Source organism: Piliocolobus tephrosceles, chromosome 11 (genome assembly GCF_002776525.5).
Source record: "Piliocolobus tephrosceles isolate RC106 chromosome 11, ASM277652v3, whole genome shotgun sequence".
In the NCBI taxonomy this organism is placed as follows: domain Eukaryota; kingdom Metazoa; phylum Chordata; class Mammalia; order Primates; family Cercopithecidae; genus Piliocolobus; species Piliocolobus tephrosceles.
Window position 1 is genome coordinate 2,155,055 of NC_045444.1, and position 20,419 is coordinate 2,175,473.

General features: G+C 37.7%; 1 protein-coding gene and 1 pseudogene across 4 annotated transcripts in view; one reads left to right on the forward strand and one right to left on the reverse strand.

The window, feature by feature from the left end:
* The window catches only part of EPB41L5 (erythrocyte membrane protein band 4.1 like 5), a 168,903-nt gene that overhangs the window by 50,930 nt on the left and 97,554 nt on the right, over window positions 1-20,419 (forward strand). For all 4 annotated transcript variants that reach the window (XM_026456079.1, XM_026456080.1, XM_026456081.1 and 1 more), the window contains exons 4-14: window positions 793-835; window positions 2,032-2,110; window positions 3,391-3,435; window positions 3,615-3,667; window positions 4,856-4,976; window positions 5,114-5,201; window positions 6,344-6,432; window positions 9,509-9,578; window positions 13,903-14,072; window positions 15,106-15,212; window positions 16,757-16,784. In XM_026456079.1, the coding sequence (XP_026311864.1) occupies window positions 793-835; window positions 2,032-2,110; window positions 3,391-3,435; window positions 3,615-3,667; window positions 4,856-4,976; window positions 5,114-5,201; window positions 6,344-6,432; window positions 9,509-9,578; window positions 13,903-14,072; window positions 15,106-15,212; window positions 16,757-16,784 (893 nt within the window). The remainder of the gene's footprint in view (window positions 1-792; window positions 836-2,031; window positions 2,111-3,390; window positions 3,436-3,614; window positions 3,668-4,855; window positions 4,977-5,113; window positions 5,202-6,343; window positions 6,433-9,508; window positions 9,579-13,902; window positions 14,073-15,105; window positions 15,213-16,756; window positions 16,785-20,419) is intronic.
* On the reverse strand, window positions 10,583-11,404 carry LOC111521643 (annotated as a pseudogene).

The window sequence follows — 20,419 nt, forward strand, 5'->3', positions numbered from 1 at the left end:
TGGTGATTCCTCAAAGATCTAGAACCAGAAATGTCATTTGACCCAGCAATCCCATTACTGTGTATATACCCAAAGGATTGTAAATCATTCTACTATAAAGACACATGTGCACGTATGTTTATTGCAGCACTGTTCACAATAGCAAAGACTGGGAACCAACCCAAATGCCCATCAAAGATAAACTGGATAAGGAAAATGTGGCACATATACCCCATGGAATACTATGCAGCCATAAAAAAGGATAAGTTCATGTCCTTTGCAGGGACATAGATGAAGCTGGAAACCGTCATTCTCAGCAAACTAACACAGGAACAGAAAAACCAAACACCGCATGTTCTCACTCATAAGTGGGAGTTGAACAATGAGAACACATGGACACAGGGGAACATCACATACTTGGACCTGTCGGGAGGATGGGGGACTAGGGGAGGGATAGCATTAGGAGAAATACCTAGTGTAGGTGGCGTGTTGATGGGTGCAGCAAACCACCATGGCATGTGTATACGTAGTTAGCAAACCTGCACATTCTGCACATGTATCCCAGAACTTAAAAGTATTAAAAAAAATAAAAAGTCATCTGTCAGGTTTTATGTCGTTTTTGTTCACGTGTGTCATAAGCTTGTTGTGGGTATTGGCTACTCTTCCCTTTCACCTCTTTTCTCATTCAGTTTGGTTTTTCTCTTGTGAAGTATTTCCTTGTGGTTATCAGTGTAGGCACGATGAAAAGTAACTTTTAGTAATTCAAATTTTAAAGTTCTATCATCTGCTTAACTAAATTTTTTTGTTTTTCAGCATTGGTTAGATGGTACAAAAAGCATCAAAAAGCAAGTAAAAAGTAAGTGCTGAAAACATTATTTGTGGGGGGAAGAGGAAATATATTAGAAATTCTGATTTCTAATAGGACATAAGAAATCATGTTTTTTTAAGATGAATTTAAGATGATTTTTTTAGCATTTCCATTTTCTAGAAATCATTTTATTCTGATAAACTGAGCTACTCCCCAAGTTATATAGGCTGCATTGGGGTTTAACTTTCCAGGAGAAAACCTTGCAGCACGCAAATGGGGTTGGCTTTGCCCGAAATGCTTAACGGTTATTTGCTAATTATTTGTGTTGGAATTTTCCTGTTTGGCATCTGCCTTAATATTGAAAATATTTTGAGACTTTGTTACAGTATTTTAAAATTAAGAAAAATGAAACAATTCACGTAAAATGTTAGTGTCATTCAGAGAGAGAATACCATTGTTTATTCATTATCCAACTTGACTTTTTTTTTTTTTTTTTTTTTGGAGACAAATCTTGCTCTGTCGCCCAGGCTGGAGTGCAGTGGTGCGATCTCGGCTCACTGCAAGCTCCGCCTCCCATGTTCATGCCATTCTCCTGCCTCAGTCTTCTGAGTAGTTGGGACTACAGGCGCCCGCCACCATGCCCGGCTAATTTTTTGTATTTTTAGTAGAGACGGGGTTTCACCGTGTTACCCAGGATGGTCTCGATCTCCTGACCTGCCTGCCTTTGCCTCCCAAAGTGCGGGGATTACAGGCGTGAGCCACCGCGCCCGGTCCCAGCTTGACTTTTTATCAGACTTATTAGGGCACCTCAACTCTTGTCTCAAAATTATGAGACCACTGAGATTATGGAAGTTAGTGAACTTGCTGAAGTGGATTTGTGTGGAAAGATCTCACCATGAGCAGTTAAATAGGCGTTCTTCAGTGTAGCAGGTTTTCAGGGCTGTTAGATTGCACAGTCCAGACTTTTATTTGATGCATTTGGCTCTGAATTGTTAGAATTAATCTAGAGCTGTCTATTGGGATGAGAGATTATAGTAATATACTATATAATGGCATGGTACATTTGAAAAAATGTAATTGATCTTTTAGCGTCATGTTTAAGCCTATGATCGATCTAACCTGAAATAATGCATCAAAACCTGATCTTTTGTCTCACTTCAGTAGATTTTTGACCAATTTTCTGGCTGAAAAGTATTATTTAGTTTCTTTATTTAAACCCCCCTTTTTTTTTTTTTTAATGACAGTTGGTTCACCCTATTGTCTGCATCTTCGAGTTAAGTTTTATTCCTCAGAACCAAATAATCTTCGTGAGGAGCTAACCCGGTAAGAACACTATTTAGAATTGTGCCAGGGGCATTTTGATAGTTTTGAAAGATTGTCTGTATATTGTTTCCAGTTTATAGCCAGCTAATAAAATGGATTCCTGTCCCCTGGTAACAGGACCTCAAATAATAGAATTTTATTCTGGGACGTGTTTTTAAGTGTATGATTTTTTTCCTTTATCATTTTCAAAATAAAGAGTTGGTTCTTTAGCATCCTCTGAAGGTGACTAGTGATTTCTTTTTTTTTTTTTTTTAAGTATCACTCTCAACTCGGGAATGTTAACAGGATTGACATGTTTCAATGCATTGCAATATTATATTTATTGATGTTGAAAATAATCTATCTTTGGCCTCAGGGAGTTTATTCAGATTGGTTCTCGACTTTCTTTACTCATTGAAATGCCATTGATTAATGAAAAACGTTAGATTCTGATTGGTTTGAATAGTTTTGAATAAACCTTATGTTATATATACTTATTTAAATTTTATCCTGCCTCTTTTGTGTTTATTCATGGTCTTTATTGTAAATTCATCACTCCATATACACATACTATTTATTAAATGAAAAAGTTGAGCTTTTGAGTTCCTTTGGAAGGATTTCCTCTAGAACACCTTGACAATGAGATGGTAGCTATCATCTGTAATTATATCCATGCCTGTATCCCTTCACATAAGAAGTACATGTCTCATTCTGTCATCCAGGCTGGAGTGCAATGGCATGTTCTCAGTTCACCACAACCTCTGTTCCCCCAGGTTCAAGCAGTTACCATGCCTCAGCCTCCCAAGTAGCTGGGATTACAGGCACGTGCTCCCACCCCCAGCCAATTTGTGTATTTTAGTGGAGACGGGATTTCGCCATGTTGGCCAGACTGGTCTTGAACTCCTAGCTTCAAGTGATCCACTTGCCTTGCCCTCCCAAAGTGCTGGGATTATAGGTGTAAGCCACTGTGCCAGGCCTGTAATTAAGAATACTTCTAAGAACTAGTGTTAGATCAGTAGGGTAATTATAGTTTCAGAATAGCTAGAAGAAAAGAATTCAAATATTCTAGCATAAAGAAGAGACAAATATTTAAGGTGATGGATACTCCACATATACTAACCTGATCCTTACAAATTATATGAATGTGTTCGATTATTTCATATATCCCCAAACTATGTACATCTTTATATTAACAGAAATAATTTTTAATAAAATAATACTTCTCAAATTAGAAGGGTAAGATTTTTTTTTCACAGTAGACTGTGCTGTTGGGTTAAATTTGTGCCTTTTATTTTTCTTAGGTATTTATTTGTTCTTCAGTTAAAACAAGATATTCTCAGTGGAAAGTGAGTATTAGTTATTTAAGGATAAATGCACATTTTCATGGGTGGTTGAAAATTATTTTGAAAGTAAGTTTATAGTTGTGAAAAAGAAATGGTCAACATAAAGCATGTATTATTTTCATTTATCTTAAAATGAAGGTTATGAAATCAACTTGTCTAACAAACTTGTGTTTCGGTCTCAGATTAGACTGTCCCTTTGATACGGCAGTGCAATTGGCAGCTTATAATCTGCAAGGTAAGCATTTCTTATGTTGACTGTTAAGACTCAAGTATAATCCTTTTTTTGTATGTTTTTAGTTAAAGAAGATTCTGATTATGAACAAGCAAAGAAACAACACTGTTTTTGTATAAACTTGTATCAGTGTCTAACTCTGACTTTTACTTGTTTTAGAACATTGCCTTCTTTTTCTTCTGTTTCATGTAATTGCTGCCTTTCCACCTGAAGTGTTGAAACGTCATAGTCTTACCTGATAAGTCTGTGAATGTTATGATTGGGCCTTCAGTGAACTTTTTCCTTAAAAGAAATGCAGTTATATATGAGTAAATTGTTGCTGAAGCCATATAGCTTAGCAGTCCTTTCACTCCAAACCTACATTTTGTTCAGAAATAGCCACAGATGAGTACATACATGTTTGTGCATTGTTCAGATTTTTCCCTGCTGCTTCCTACCCCCGATTTTTTTAAGTTCCTTTCAGTTGTTTCTTTAAGATTAATAATTTTAAAATTTTGGAAGACAGGGACTATATTTAGATTGGTATATGGGGTCATATTCTGTGTAATCAGTATATTCTTTTGTTTTGTTTTTTTTCCAGACAGGGTCTCACTCTTTTCCCCAGGCTAGAGTGCAGTTGCGTGATCGTAGCTCTCTGAAGCCTTGAACAACTGGGCTCAAACGATCTTCCGCCTGAGTACCTGGGTCTACAGGCCATCATGCCTGGCTAATTTTTGAACTTTTTTTTTTAAGAGACAAGGTCTTGCTATGTTGTCTAGGCTGGCCTGAAACGATCTTCCCACCTCAGTCCCCAAAGTACTGTGACTATAAGCATGAACCACTATACCCAGCCTTAGTAATATTCTTAATAGATCCTAGTTAATTGTCTTTTAACAATTAGTAAATTTTTTCAGTTGTTCACTATGAGGTCAGAGGTATTTATGGAAGTCTAGAAAGCAGTTTTCAAAGGCTAAGCACTGAGGTGTGAATACATTAAGAGAAAGATATGTAATTAAAAATACATTACCAACAATAAATATGAGATATATGTGTATGACTGATAGGCTAGATTTACTTTTGGAGACTTGTCTGAGTATTATGAATTTTTGCAAGAAATTCCTAAGAATCTAATCTTAGCAGTTTTCATTAATGAAATGGTTTTTGAAGGATTTAGCAGGAAATACATATAACTTTTGAAACTTATGTTTATAGCTGAACTTGGTGACTATGATCTTGCTGAGCATAGTCCTGAACTTGTCTCTGAGTTCAGGTTCGTGCCTATTCAGACTGAAGAGATGGAACTGGCTATTTTTGAGAAATGGAAGGAATACAGGTATCTAGCATTTGACCATACTTTCTTTAAAATCACCACAACAGTTATTTCATATTCATTTTCCTCTATTTCTATCCTTGGTATAGAATTTATTTTATATTTGTTGTTACTTTAAAAATCATTGTTTTAAATTTCAGAGGTCAAACACCAGCACAGGCTGAAACCAATTATCTGAATAAAGCCAAATGGCTAGAAATGTATGGGGTTGATATGCATGTGGTCAAGGTAAGCATTGTGTTGTGATGCTTTTTTAAAAATGTATTCTTTGGAGGTTCGCAATGGACTGTGGCATTTTTCAATATGAGGAAGGGCATGGAGTTTGCATAAGCTAGCACTGGGTACTTTGGATGTATGGTTAAAAAATTTGAGATTAAATACCGAATGACTAGAATGTCACAGAAACGTTCATTATAAGAAAGAAGCAACCAAAATCCCGAACAAGGTACTTGGTCCTTTTAAGCTGTTATTTATTTATTTATTTTTTGTTATAAAAAATTGTTTTAAGCTTTTGAGCCATGTGTTACCCTTTTTACTTCCTATTATATGACTAACACTGAGTAGGCTCTGTTAAAATAATTCAGGATGCAAAGTTGAAGATGTATAGCTTAAGGACTTTGATAAACTTTAGAACAGCTTTGTAGTGATTTATTTCTAGTTTAACTAGTGACAGTTTTCCAGAAAGGCAGTTGTGTTAGTTTGTTCTCACATTGCTATAAAGACATAAATTTATAAAGAGGTTTAATTGGCTCATGGTTTTGCAGGCTGTACAGGCCTCCCAGGAGGCCTCAGGAAACTTACAATCATGGGGGAACATGAAGGGCAAACAGGCACATCTTTACATGGCTGGCAGGAGAGAGAGAGCGAGCAAAGAGGGAGGTGCTACACACTTTCAAACAACCAGATCTCGTGAGAACTCATTCACTCTCATGAGAAGTCCGTCTCCATGATTCAGTCGCCTCCTACCAGACCCCTCCTCCGATACTGGGGATTACAATTTGACACAAGATTTGGGTGTAGACACAGAGCCAAACCATATCAGTAGTTCTTTCCAAAATACATGATTTAAGTGGTAAGTACAATATGGGAAGAATGTGGAAACAGCTTTGTTTGTAGTGGGAGTGTAACTACCCACTTTCAATGAAGGTACACTCTAAAACTCTAGTGTTTCCATGACTAGAAATAAAAATATATGCATAAATTTTTCTGAGAATGTTATTATGGATATCTAATTGTTGAAAACATCTCATATATTAATATTAGCCTGTATATAATTAATACAATTCAATACAAAAATTTATAAGTTATGTCAAAATGTGAAACTTGTTTTGTACAAATAAAGTTAACACATTTTTCTCCCCTTAAATTAGGCTAGAGATGGGAATGACTATAGTTTGGGACTAACACCAACAGGAGTCCTTGTTTTTGAAGGAGATACCAAAATTGGCTTATTTTTTTGGTAAGCAAGAGTTATTGTCGAAGATACTTACTATTGTTTTGGTTTTTAATGAGTAAAACCATTTATATAAAGTTGATACATAAAATAGAGTTTGGAAATCAAATAGTTTTGAAAAACTTGTCAGTGAAAGCAGCTGTCTCCTATCACACTACTACACATCATTTTTCCCACTCTCCAGAGGCAATTATTAAAATTCTTCTAGCTGTGTTTCCCATTAGTTTCAAAGTATACCACAATATATATCTTGATATAAATATTTACATATTTATATGTATCAGATGTTCACATGGGCACTTTCTCCCTGCATGTAGTTATGCTTTTAATATTTATTATTCCACAATCCCTTTACTCACTATTGTGTAAGAGGAAGATGTTAATATTTTTATCCCTTCTCTAAGCTATGCTCCTTATACTGTTCCAGCTTTTATTGTTCATACTTGTAAATTACATTTACGTTTTACTTTTACATCAAGGATAGCTTTTACTTGGATTTCTTGGCCATAATTGAGTCCACCAGGTTTTGTCTGGTATTCTGAAAGCTGAGAATCAGAGTTGTGTTTACAATAAGATGTGTCTGTGAGAACTAGTATGAGCTTAGGTGTATACTTGTGTACGCTAGACGGACTATTGGCACAAAGACCTTTGGTATCAAACTCAAATTCTGACACATCCAGTTACTTTAAACATAGCCCACTAAGTCTATTTTTAGCCATTTCTGCTTTATATATCCCATGAAACTGCACCCTAACATCTGCTGGCCATAGATAAGCCAAGCTCTGTAGGTTAAAGGACCCCAAAACCATGGCTGCCTTTCTGAGTTCTCTGACTCCGATCCCTCGCACTTAACTGCTGAATGCCATCCCCTGGGCACTTAGGCCCCCTCATAGATTCCCCTCTTGACTGAGTTTCCTTGCCCTCTTTCCCATCTGCTGGTAGCCTTGCAGCTGCTGTCTCTGGAAGGTCACCTGCTGTGAAGGACCACCCCTATCATGCAACCCTTTCCAAGCACTGCTCAATAAAGCCTGTTATGCAGTACTTTTTCTTGATCAGCTCTGAAGTCCTGGAACTCACAATTGGTATTACATTTCCTTTCTGTTTAGCTCTTTGTTTTTGTTCTAGAGCTTTTGGCTTCCCTATCTCACATACCCCACACATCCCTTTAAATTACCTGCCTTTGTCTTCTCCTCAAGCTTTTTTTAAGTTATCAAGAGTTGCATTAAATGGTTCTTCTGTTCCCCTTGGAACTGTTTGCTGCTCAGGTTGCTCTCCATTTTTTATCTTGAGACTTCCCTTTCCTGTGTTCTCAGCTAGGATCCTGTGTGGTCCTCTCATGATTTCCTTTTTCTTCGTCCCCTCCACCCCCGCCAACTGCCTAAGTAAAGGAAGTAACTGCCTAAGAAAAGTAATTTGTTTGCATCCTTAAATGCCTTAAAATTATTGTTTGTCTTTTATTCTTTCTTGATAATTAGGCTGAGAATTGAATTTTAGGTTGAAAATTATTTCCCTCAAAAAATTGAAGGTAGCATTTCATTTAGTTTTGCATCTGGGTGTTCTTGCTAGGGACTCTGAGAGACTTCAGTTGAACACCTTTACAGTTGTCCCTTGATGTGTGAGGAACCACGGGCAATAATCTTCTCATTTCTTGGGTGTTAAATCGCCTCATGCCTCCAGCTTGTCCTGTGGGCAAATGGAACTTGCTTCCAGGCCTAAGAATGCTTTAGGCAGAGAGATAAAGAAAGCACCTTTTGTACCTTTTCATAAGGTTGTCTTGAGAGTTAATTAATACTTGTAAAGCACTTAGAAGAATACTTAGGGCAGGCCAGGTGGCTCACTCCTGTAATCCCCGCCAAGGCGGGGGCTCACTTGGGGTCAGGAGTTTGAGACCAGCCTGGCCAACATGGTGAAACCCTGTCTCTACTAAAAATACAAAGATTAGCCAGGCATGGCATGGTGGCGCACGCCTGTAATCCCAGCTACTCTGAAGGCTGAGGCAGGAGAATTGCTTGAACCTGGGAGGTGGAGGTTGTAGTGAGCCGAGATCACACCACTGCGCTCCAGCCTGGGTGACAGAGCAAGATTCTGTTTGCTTTCCTTCTCCTGCTGTTGTTTATTTATTATTATTTTTTTAGTAAAGCTCTTATAAAGAAGTTATGTTTTACATCTATTTTATACGTTATATTTAAAGATTGGTCAGTGGGAGTGAGTGTCACGTTGTTTCAACGTCCACAATTTATGGAAATACAGAGTTCAAATGTGGTTTGGAATCTACAAATAGGGAGATACAGTTGGAAAGTGGGCCATAAAGCAAGGTTAAAAAAATTAAGATGTATTTCCTCAAAACAAAATTCCTGTTGAAAACAGAGTTGAGGCTGGTTGCAGTGACTCACATGTGTGAGAAGACTTCCAACACTTTGGGAGACCAGGGTGGGAGGATCACTTGAGCCCAGGAATTTGAGACCAGCCTGGGCAACGTAGCAAGATGCTGTCTCTACAAAGAATACAAAAATTAGCCTGGTGTGGTGTGGGAGTAAGGCTGAGGCAAGAGGATTACTGGAGCCTGGGAGTTCACAGCTGCAGTGATGTATGAATACACTACTGCACTCCACCCTGTGCGACGGAGTGAGAACCTGTCTGAAGCAAACAAAAAGAAAAGAGTTGGAAACCATCATCAGTGTTTTTCTTTGTGGCTTTTTTGGAAGCTTTATGTTCATTCCTGTGTCTAGTTCCTGTGTTGCTGCTCTGCTTTAACACTGAAACAATTTTACCTAGACTTAAAGAATCTCTTACACTGTAATTGAGACCTATCAAATACATAGATTTCTTGGTTTCTTTTCCTTAATATTTTTAATGTCTGATATGTGCAGCCTCAATTTTGTCAGAGATTTTTTTTTTGAAGTATGTACTGTGTTTTTCTGTTTCCTGTCTTTTGATGGGTATTGCAAATTACGTTTACCCTCCTGTCAATTTTTAATTCAGGAGTTAGATGGTTAAATGTATATGAAATAAAAACAATTTTTTTCATTTTTAGAGAACATTTATTTTGTAATTTGGCTTTTATTCTCTTACTATATTATAGGCCGAAGATAACCAGATTGGATTTTAAGAAGAATAAATTAACTTTGGTGGTTGTAGAAGATGATGATCAGGTAGGAATGAAATTATATTACTTGTTTAACAGTGACTGTATTATGTGGTAACTTATTTCCCTAAAAGAGGGAATGTACCTCATTGTTTTATAGAACCACAGAATGGAAATAGTATAATTAATGCTTTAAATAATTTCCTTACTTGGGTCATACCATCCTAAAGATATGGTTTTCTGCCCTTAGGATGAAAAATAATATAAAAGTCTCTTCTTGTTTCTTCATTGATAATATATCTGAGGTACATAAAAAATTACATTTAAGTGACTTTTTTTTTTTTTTTTAATTTTTTTAAAGACAGGGTCTCTCTCAGTCACCCAGGCTGGAGTGCAGTGGCACTATCATAGCTCACTGCAACCTTGACCTTCTAGGCTCAAGTGATCCTCCCACCTCAGCCTCCTTAGTAGCTGGGACTGCAGGCACATGCCACCACGCCTGGCTAATTTTTTCATTTATTTGTAGAGGCAGGGATCTCAGTATGTTGCCAAGGTTGCTGTCAAACTCTGGCCTTAAGTAATCCTCCCATCTTGGCTTCTCAACATGTTAAGATTACAGGAGAAAGCCACTGTGGCAAACCAACTTTATCTATTTATTAACTGATCAAAAAGATCTACCTAATAATATTAATAATAAAGCCTTTTGAATTAAAGATTACCTTTGTATCAGTTACAGTGTAGTTCTTAATTGATACATGCATGGATGCAAGTCATATGCATATATTAATGCACATCTTAATGCAAGAAGCCAGATGAAAAACATTATGTATTGAATGATTCCATTTATATGATACTTTAGAAAAGGCAAGAAGAATTTTACTTTATGCAAATTAATAAATTTTAACATGCATACAGATATAGATAAAAGCAATTTCAGCAAAATATTAACAGTTGTTGAATCTAGACACTATGTATATGGGTATTCAGTTTTTCTGTATGTTTAAATATTTTTATAATGAAAAGATTTTTTTTTCCGGGCTTAATTCACTTTATTTTTCTTGTATAAAAACCCTATGTTGTAGCCACAGCTGGAGACTGGGTCCGCTGCACGAAGACTCTGGTGTGGGTCATGACAAGGTAGTCAGTGAATTCCTGATAGGGAGACTTGGTAAATACAATCTCCTTCCAGAGGTCAGGGGTCAGGTAGCTGTAGGTCTTAGAGATGGCATCAAAGGTGGCCTTGGCGAAGTTTCCCAGGGTGGCAGTGCAGCCCCGGGCTGAGGTGTAGCAGTCATCGATACCAGCCATCATAAGCAGCTTCTTGGGCACAGGCGCTGAGATGATGCCAGTGCCCCTGGGTGCAGGGATGAGGCGCACCAGCACAGAGCCGCAGCGGCCTGTCACCTTGCAAGGGACAGTGTGGGGCTTGCCGATCTTGTTCCCCTGGTAGCCTCTGCGCACGGGGACAATGGAGAGTTTGGCCAGAATGATGGCCCCACAGATGGCGGTGGCCACCTCCTTGGAGCACTTAACACCCAGGCCGACGTGGCCATTGTAGTCCCCGATAGCAACAAACACCTTGAACCTGGTGCGCTGGCCAGCACGGGTCTGCTTCTGCACCGGCATAATCTTCAAAACCTTGTCTTTGAGGGAGGCCCCCAAGAAAAAGTCAATGATCTCAGATTCCTTAATGGGCAGGGAGAAGAGGTAGCTCTCCTCCAGGGACTTGATCTTCATGTCCTTGACCAAGCGGCCCAGCTTGGTGACGGGCATCCACTCCTTATCGTCAGCCTTGCCTCTGGGGTGAGCTCTGTGGCCTCGGCCCTGGCCCCGGATGCCACTGCTGAAACCTCCGCCGAAGCCACAGCGGTTCCCCATCCCAGGGCCACCAGGACCTCCGGGTCCCCCCGCTGCACCGGCGTCATCTGCCAATTGGTATTTTCTCGGAGAAGAAGAAAAGATGTTTTTTAAATCCAGTTCTTTCATTTTCCTCTCCTCGGTAATTTCACTGCCATACTTTTCCCATTTTAAACACACAGTGGAATACCATGCAGCCATAAAAAAGAATGAGATTTTTTTTGCGGGAACATGGCTGGAGCTGGAGGATATTATCGTTAGCAAAGTAATGCAAGAACAGAAAACCAAATACTACATGTTCTTACTTACAAGTTGGAGCTAAATGATAAGAAATTATGGACACAAAGAAGGCAACAACAGACACTGGGGTCTACTTGAGTGGGGAGGGTGGGAGGAGGGAGAAGAGTAGAACTGAGAGATAACTGGGCTTAATACCTGGGTGATGAAATAACATGTACAGCAAACCACCATGACACATGTTTACCTGTGTAACCTTCTCTTGTACTCCAAACCGAAAATAAAAGTTAAAAAACAAAAAAAGAGTGCTGCTGTGGACACTAAGGTGTGTATGTGTATTTAGCCAAACCTCTTTCCAAAGTATTCAATACTAGTTTATACTCCCACCAGCAATGTTATTGGTGTTTTTTTTTTTTTTTTTTTTTTTCCGGATTTCTGTCTTTTTCATTGTAGCCATTCTTGTGGAGTAGAATGTGGTTTTAGTCTGTGTTCCCCTAATGATGACTCTGGTTTAGTACTTACTCACTTTTATGAAATGCCTACTCAAATCTTTTGCTCATTTTTCTATTAGGTCATGTGCCTTTTATTCATTGAAAAAATTATTTGTATGTTCTGGATATTAGTTCTTTGTCAGGTTATTAGTGTTGCAAATATCCTCTGCTCCTTGGCTTACCCTTTTTCCACTACTTTTATTTTTAGATGACATGTAATAATTGTACATATTTATTGTATACAGAGTGATGTTTTGATACATGTATACAAGGTGTAATTATCAAATCAGGGTAATTAGCATATCCATCTTTACTGTCTTAATAGTGTCTTTAAATAACCTGAAAAGTACCAAAAATTATAAGATAGATAACCATCTTATTTATGATCTAGATTTAACATTTTTTACATTGGGCTTTAGATCTCTTTTAGAAACAGATAAATACAATTATGTACATGAATAAATAATACCAACTAAAGTCTAACCCCCTGACTACCTACCCTCTTTCTTCTGGTACCTGGTCACTATTTTTGGAGGGTATTATTCTCATATATATTTTGTAACTTTTTCCAAATATTAACACGTTAGAATTGTTAAAAACTTGCATAATTATATATATTTGCAGCTTGCCTGTTTTATCTAGATGTGTACCTATGTAGATCTAACATATATATGCTATTGTATATATGAATAAACAATAGCACATTCATTCATTCATCATTTATTCACTTATCCCTCTGTATAATTTTTTACATATGCCACTATTTACTTGACCATTTCTCTTTTTTTGGACGTTTAGGGTTTGTGCCAAGTTTTACTATTATAAATGAGACTGAGGAAATATATATCTTCATATATAACTTTTGATGTTTAGGAAATAATTTTCCCCAGAGAGGCAGTATGACTTAGTTGTTAGAGGTGTGTGTAGATTCTGGAGCAAGGCTAATGGTTAAATTCATTTCTGGTTTTCTTTCTTAATAGCTTTGTGACTTTGGGCTTAATTTCTTTGAGCCCCAGTTTCCTCATCTATGAAATGGGGCTAATGATAGTATCTACTTACTGAGGTAATTTATGTGAAATCCTTAGAAAAATTTCTTTTGGTTTTTTTTTTTTTTTTTTTGAGACGGAGTCTCACTCTGTTGCCCAGGCTGGAGTGCAGTGGCCGGATCTCAGCTCACTACAAGCTCCGCCTCCCAGGTTTACGCCATTCTCCTGGCTCAGCTTCCTGAGTAGCTGGGACTACAGGTGCCCGCCACCACACCCGGCTAGTTTTTTGTATTTTTTAGTAGAGACGGGGTTTCACCGTATTAGCCAGGATGGTCTTGATCTCCTGACCTCGTGAGCCGCCTGTCTCGGCCTCCCAAAGTGCTGGGATTACAGGCTTGAGTAGAAAAATTTCTATGTGAATGTTAACTATTATAATTAGACTCCTGGTAGTGTGGTTACTAGGACAAAAATGTGAGCATTTTTAGGGCTGTTGATATATACTGCCAGATCTAATATGATCCTTCAAATTATAATTATACGTTATCCCAAATATGGCAGATGAAATCTCATTTTATGTCTCTCTGACAAATGAGATCATGTAAGTAGAGGGGAATAACTCTTAGGAATAATTTTGTATTGGCTGAGAAAATGAGCAACTTGATTTCAACTCTGCCCTTATTATGTTGATACTATAAAGAGTGTCTTGAATTTCAGGGAGCACACTAGATCCTTTATTCATGGATGTGTTTGTAGTTCAGAAATAGGAGATAGGACTGTTTGAACTAGTAATCATCCTTTTATATATATTTTTCTTTTTCAGGGCAAAGAACAGGAGCATACATTTGTCTTTAGACTGGATCATCCGAAAGCATGCAAACATTTATGGAAATGTGCTGTGGAGCATCATGCCTTCTTCCGCCTTCGAGGCCCTGTCCAAAAGAGTTCTCATCGATCAGGATTTATTCGACTAGGATCACGATTTAGATATAGGTTAATTTTAATAGCTGTTTTATCTATCTTTCATTGCATACAGTCCAAAAAATTTAGGCCAACCTTTTCATTTTTACAGATTAGGTAGAGAGGAATAAAGTGGTTTGCCAGCATCTTCCATTGACCAAAATGAAATAGAATTAGTGGTATTGTTATTGGTTATAATTTCTCGAATAGATGGGAAAACAGTAATTGTATAATGGCTTTTATATCCCTCTGGATGTTTATTTTATATATTAACCCACTCCCAATTTATGTATTTAACAAGAGTTTTATGAACTCTCCACCCAACACTGGATACCGTATAGAAAAGGGTTTCTTGCACTGAATGAGATATTAGTCTGGATAACATTTGTGGTCCTTTATAAGCCTGAAGTTCATTATTCTCATGACTTCTTGTTTGTTGTCATGAGTTAGAAATGTTTTGGTTTACTGGAGAGTGGATTATTGGTTGTGAGTGTTCTGCATGTCATGAAAATCAGTTAAAGAAGGAATGGATTGTTCCAATAGTGTGGCAAGTTGATTGTGTGGAGTGAATAGAAGTAGTATTCTGTTATACTTATGTTAAAATAAGGAGGCATTTTCTGAACATAATTTAAATGGAAATCAAGGAGAATAAGACAGTAGTCTTAAAAAACATTTCTGGAAAATTATACTGAAAAGTGTGTATCACAATTAGAAAAAGTAACTGAATATATTCTTGTAATTACACACCTTGCACTGAGGAATGTAGCTGGGAAAGAGAGGGAGTTTCCATAAAAGGACAGATACTCCATACTTATTTAATGTGTGCTTAGGTGATATGCGTACATACAAGAAAAATAAAACCAACATAATCTGTTGCATAGTTCACAAAAGCCTAAAGAGTGAAAGAAGGATATGGTAAAGAGAGAGATCAAGACTATTAGTAGTTGTTCCTGTGGGATGAAGTTTAGGATGATTCTTTTAAGGAGAACCTGAATGTAGACTGTCTTATTTGTGTGTGCTTTGTTACTGTAGACCTAAAATGTCCCTTCTGTTATGCCTCATGTAGTGGGAAAACAGAGTATCAGACCACAAAAACCAGTAAAGCAAGAAGATCAACGTCCTTTGAAAGAAGGCCCAGCAAACGATATTCTAGACGAACTCTACAAATGAAAGGTGAGGTGCAACCCTCTTTCAAAGGATTATTTTTCCTTGACAATTAATTATGTGCTGGTGTTGTTGCCATAAGAGGACGTTACGTCAGTCTCCTCCTCAGGTCTGTTCCCGTCAACTAAAGTACTTTCCTGGCAGAATCAATTTCATGGGATACATAGAGAAAAATTGCCTGTATTGTTAGCAGAGATTAAACTTTATGTTAAGCCCAATTGAAATGATAGTCTGAGGTTATGTTCAGAAACACAAAACTGTGTTTCTGTAGAGCAACATATTCTCTCCCTTTTTGACTTATAGATCTCATTCTAAAACATCCCTTAATCCCCTTAGGAATTTTTTTAAATATTATTTTTATTTATTTATTTATTTTGAGATAGTCTCACTCTGTCGCCTAGGTTGGAGTGCAGTGGTGTGATCTCAGGTCACTGCAACCTCCACCTCCCACATTCAAGTGATTCTCATGCCTCAGCCTCCTGAGTAGCTGGGGTTACAGGCATGTGCCACCACTCCTGGCTCATTTTTGTATTTTTAGTAGAGACGGAGTTTTGCCATGTTGGCCAGGCTGGTCTTGAACTCCTGACCTCAAGTGATCTGCTCACCTTGGCCTCCCCAATCCTAAAAGGATTATAGGCATGCCTGGCCAAAACATTGTCTTGTGATGAATTTTTTTAAGTAAAATTTGTTTCATATTGTATTATAATATTAAGGATTCTATTAAATACTATTTTAAAATATATTCATCATTGTTACACAGACATTTCCTAATTCATAATTGTTACTTGCTGATTAAGATCGATTATATAAGAAAAAGCATTGTTTACCTTGACAAATAAATTAAACCTTATGTTTGGTTTTAAACTGAATTTGCATTAAAATGCAAGTTTAATTTGAAGTATTTCCACTGTCAGAGTCATCACGAGTTGTCCAGAAACAACTGTAATGATCTGATGTTTGGCAGTATTGACTTTTTTATAAAAATGATTTATACTTGTAAGTTTTGGTGTGGCTATAAATTAAATATACAGCTATAAATGAATTGTGATGATTTTAAAACCCTAAGTTTCCTCTTGGTTTCCACTGATGATAATTCATAATCGGTCAGCTCACTCTGGAGGCTTACAGATCAGTTCTGTTTGAAAGGTGGAGATATATATGCATTCTGTTGCTTTATTTGAAAAATGAAAATAATTGCCATTGTTGACTTTATGGTGTGAACCCCAAGACACTTTGGTGAATTGAAGGTTTTTAGATTTATGGTTGGGGCCAAATGTGGTGGCTCACACCATTAATCCCAGCACTTTGGGAGGCCAGTGTGAGAGAATTGCTTGAGCCCACAAGCTCAACTCTCAGGAGTTCGAGACCAGCCTGGGCAACAGTAGTGAGACCCACCCCTATCTCTACAAAAAGATGAAAGACCCTTTCTCAAAGAAAGAAATGTATGGTTGTGAAACATGGCATATAAAGCAATTAAAGTCTTGCTTTGAATAGTGCAGCAGTTTATCATGTAAGAAGAAACTAATGAGATGTTATCTTTTTTCTTCTGTTAGCGTGTGCTGCAAAACCTGAAGAACTTAGGTAAGTAATGTTTTGCAACTTAGAAATTGATATAGAATGTTTGGAATTTATGTAGTTGCTATCATTAAACAAATATTTAAGACCTATCAAAATGTCAGGTTGTCCCTAACGCACCAGGGATATATCGGGGAATAAGTAAACATGTAATGCCAGATAAAATTGACATGATGAAAAATTAGAGCAGTTTAAGGAAGTAAAGAATGGGGTCAGGGCACATGAGCCATTCATGAAGAGAATGACATACATTTGTTATTGGCAAGTGGCTGAGAATCTAAAGATAAATTACAATCCTTGTACATAAGGAGAGCAAAGAACAAAATTGATTTGCAAATAAGCAATTTTATTCCTGGGATAAATCCCACTTGGTTGTGGTGTATAGTCCTTCTTTATATTGTATGTTGCTGGATTTCATTAGCCTAGTATGTTTTTGGATTTGTGTGTCTATTCATCAGAGATATTGGCCTGTAGTTTTCTTATAATGTCATTGTCTGGTTTTTTATGTGGGGTGGGTAATACTGGCTTTACAAAATAAGTTTGTATATGTTCCCTCCTCATCTATTTCTTGGGAAGAATTTGTAAATAATTGATATTAATTATTTAAATGTATGGTAGAATTCACCATTAAAGCCATCTTTCTCTTGATGTGAAGCTTAAAAATTCTTGTGAGACATCTATTCAGATTTTCTTTTCTTCTCTTTTTTCTTGGGGGAGGGTGGTGGTACAGGGCCTAGCTCTTTCACCCAGGCTACAGTCCAGCAGCTTGAGCATGGCTTGGCTCACTGCAGCCTCACCCTCCTAGGTGCAAGCAATCCTTCTAGGCACTTGCCATCATGCCTGGCTAATTTTTACATTTTTTGTAGAGATGGGGCCTCCCTGTGTTGCCCAGGCTAGTCTCAAACTCCTGGGCTCAAGCAATCCTCCTGCCTCCGCCTCACATCTTGCTGGGGTTATAGGCATGAGCCACAGCACAGGGCCCTCCCTGATTCTCTTTTTCTTCTTGATTCAGTTTGGGAGTTGTTGTCTTTCTAGAGTTTATCTGTTTTATCTATGGTATCTAGTTTGTTGGCATACAGTTTGTATTCCCTTTTCCTTTGTATTTCTAAAAGGTCCATAGTAATATCTCCTCATTCCTTTCTGATTTTTAGTATTTTGAGTTTTTTTTTTTCTTGACTAGTATAGCAAAAGGTTTGTCAATTTTGTTGACCTTATCAAATAGAACCACCTTTTGGTTTCATTGATTTTTCTGTTTCATTAATTTTTGCTCTATATTATTTTTTCCTTCTGCTTGCTTTAGGTTTACTTTGCTGTTTTTCTAGTATCTTAAGGTGGAAGATTAGGTTATCTGAGATATTTATTTTTTAACATTTAAAGATATTAAATTTCCTTTCAAGCACTGCTTTAGTTCAGTAAGTTTTGCTATGTTGTGTTCTTGTTTTTTGGTTGTCTCAAATTATTTTCTAACTTGTGATTTCTTCTTTGACTTGTTTGATTACTTAGGAGTATGTTGCTAAATTTCCATGTATTTGTGAACATCAAAATTTTATTTTTTTCTAAATTTATTCCATAATGGGTAGAGGGCATACTTTATATGATTTCAGTCCCTTTCAACTTAATGAGACTTGTTTTACGACCCCTCCATATGAGTCACCCAGGAAAATAGTTTATGCGTACTTCAGAAGAGTATATATTTTGCGGTTTCTGGGTGGAGTGTTTTATAGATGTGTGTTACTTTATTGTGTTCAGATCTTCTGTTTCATTGTTCATCTTTTGCCTAGTTTTAATCTGTTTTTGAGAGTGGAGTATTGTAGTCTACAACTGTTGTCTATTTCTACCTTCAGTTCATTTCTGTTTTTGTTTCATGTATGTTGTGAATTTGGAGTAGGTATGTATGTGTTGATAATTGTTATAGTGTACTGATGGACTATTCTTTTTATTGTGATAAAATGTTCCTTTTTATGTCTAGTAACTTTTGTTTTAAAGTTGATTTTATTTGATGTAAATATTGCCAGTCCAGTTTTCATATAGTTGCTTCTCCATGATACAACCTTTCCATCAAGTCTGGAAGTTTTCACCCATTATTTCTCTAGATATTCTTTATGCTCTCTCTTCTCCTTCTGGAATTTTCATTAACATGTAAGTTGTGACACTTGATGGTTTCCTCCAAGTCTATTCACTTCTCTTTATACTTTTTTTTTTCAGACTATGTAATCTTACTCGACCTGTCTTCAAGCTTACTGATTCTTTTACCTACTCAAATCTGCTATGGAGCACCCCCTTTGTTAATTTATTTCTGCTGCTGTATTTTTCAATTCCAGGATTTCTCTCTGGTTCTTTTTTATAATGTCTATGTAATGATACTCTCAATTTGTGAGACACAGTTGTCATACTTTATTTCTTTAGATGTGGTTTCCTTAGTTCTTGAACATATTTAAAATAGACGATTTAAACTATAGAGAACTAGAGGAGTATTAGCCCCATCTTCTTTGCTGCACCCACCAGAAGTAGAGCTACCACCACACCAAGATTGGAAAAAAGGGACAGAAAAGCAAATTGTGGATCAAATGTCACAGACTTAGGCCTTAATGAAATTTAGTAGATTTTCTTGAATAAATGATTCTCCAGTTGGTGTGTGCCTTTTAATGATTTAAAAAAAAAATGGCAGGGCGTGGAAGCTGGGTGCAGTGGCTCATGCCTGTAATCCCAGCACTTTGGGAGGCCAGGGTGGGCAGATCACGAGGTCAAGAGATCAAGACCATCCTGGCCAACATGGTGAAACTCTGTCTCTATTAAAAATACAAAAATTAGCTGGGCATAGTGGCAGGCGCCTATAGTCCCAGCTGCTTGGGAAGCCGAGGCAGGAGAATTGCTGGAACCTGGGAGGCAGAGGTTGCGGTGAGCCGAGATCGCACTGTTGTGCTCCAGCCTAACCAATAGAGTGAGACTCCGTCTCAAAAACAAAAACAAAAAAACAAAAAACAAAAACAAAACTAGGGGGCCAGGCATGGTGGTTTATGCCTCTAATCCCTGCACTTTGGGTGGCCAGAACGGGAGGATTGCTTAAGCCCAGGAGTTCCAGACCAGCCTGGGCAACGTGGTGAAACCCCATTTCTGCAAAAACCACAAAATTTAGCTGGGTGTGATGGTACCTGCCTGGGGTCCCAGGTACTTGGGAGGTGGGAGAATCACCTGAATCCAGGAAGTCGAGGCTGCAGCAAGCCATGATCGCACACCACTGTACTCCCACCTGGGCAATGGAGTGAGACCCCGTCTCAAAAACAAAAAAAAATTTTTTTTCTTGGCTGAGTGCAGTGGCTTATACCTGTAATGCTAGCACTTTGGGAGGCGGAGGTGGGCGGATCACTTGAGCCCAGGAGTTTGAGACCAGCCTGGGCAAAATGGCCAAACCCTTTCTCTACAAAAATTACAAAAAAAAATTAGCCACATGTGGTGGCGTGCACATGTAGTCTTCAGCTACTTAAAGGATGAGGCAGGGGGATTGCTTGAGCCAGGGTGGCGGAGACTGCAGTGAGTTGAGGTCGTTCCACTGCACTCCAGCCTGGGTAACAAAATGAGACCCTGTCTCAAAAAAAAAAAAAAAGAAAGAAAAATTTTTTGTTTTGTTTGTTTTTTGAACC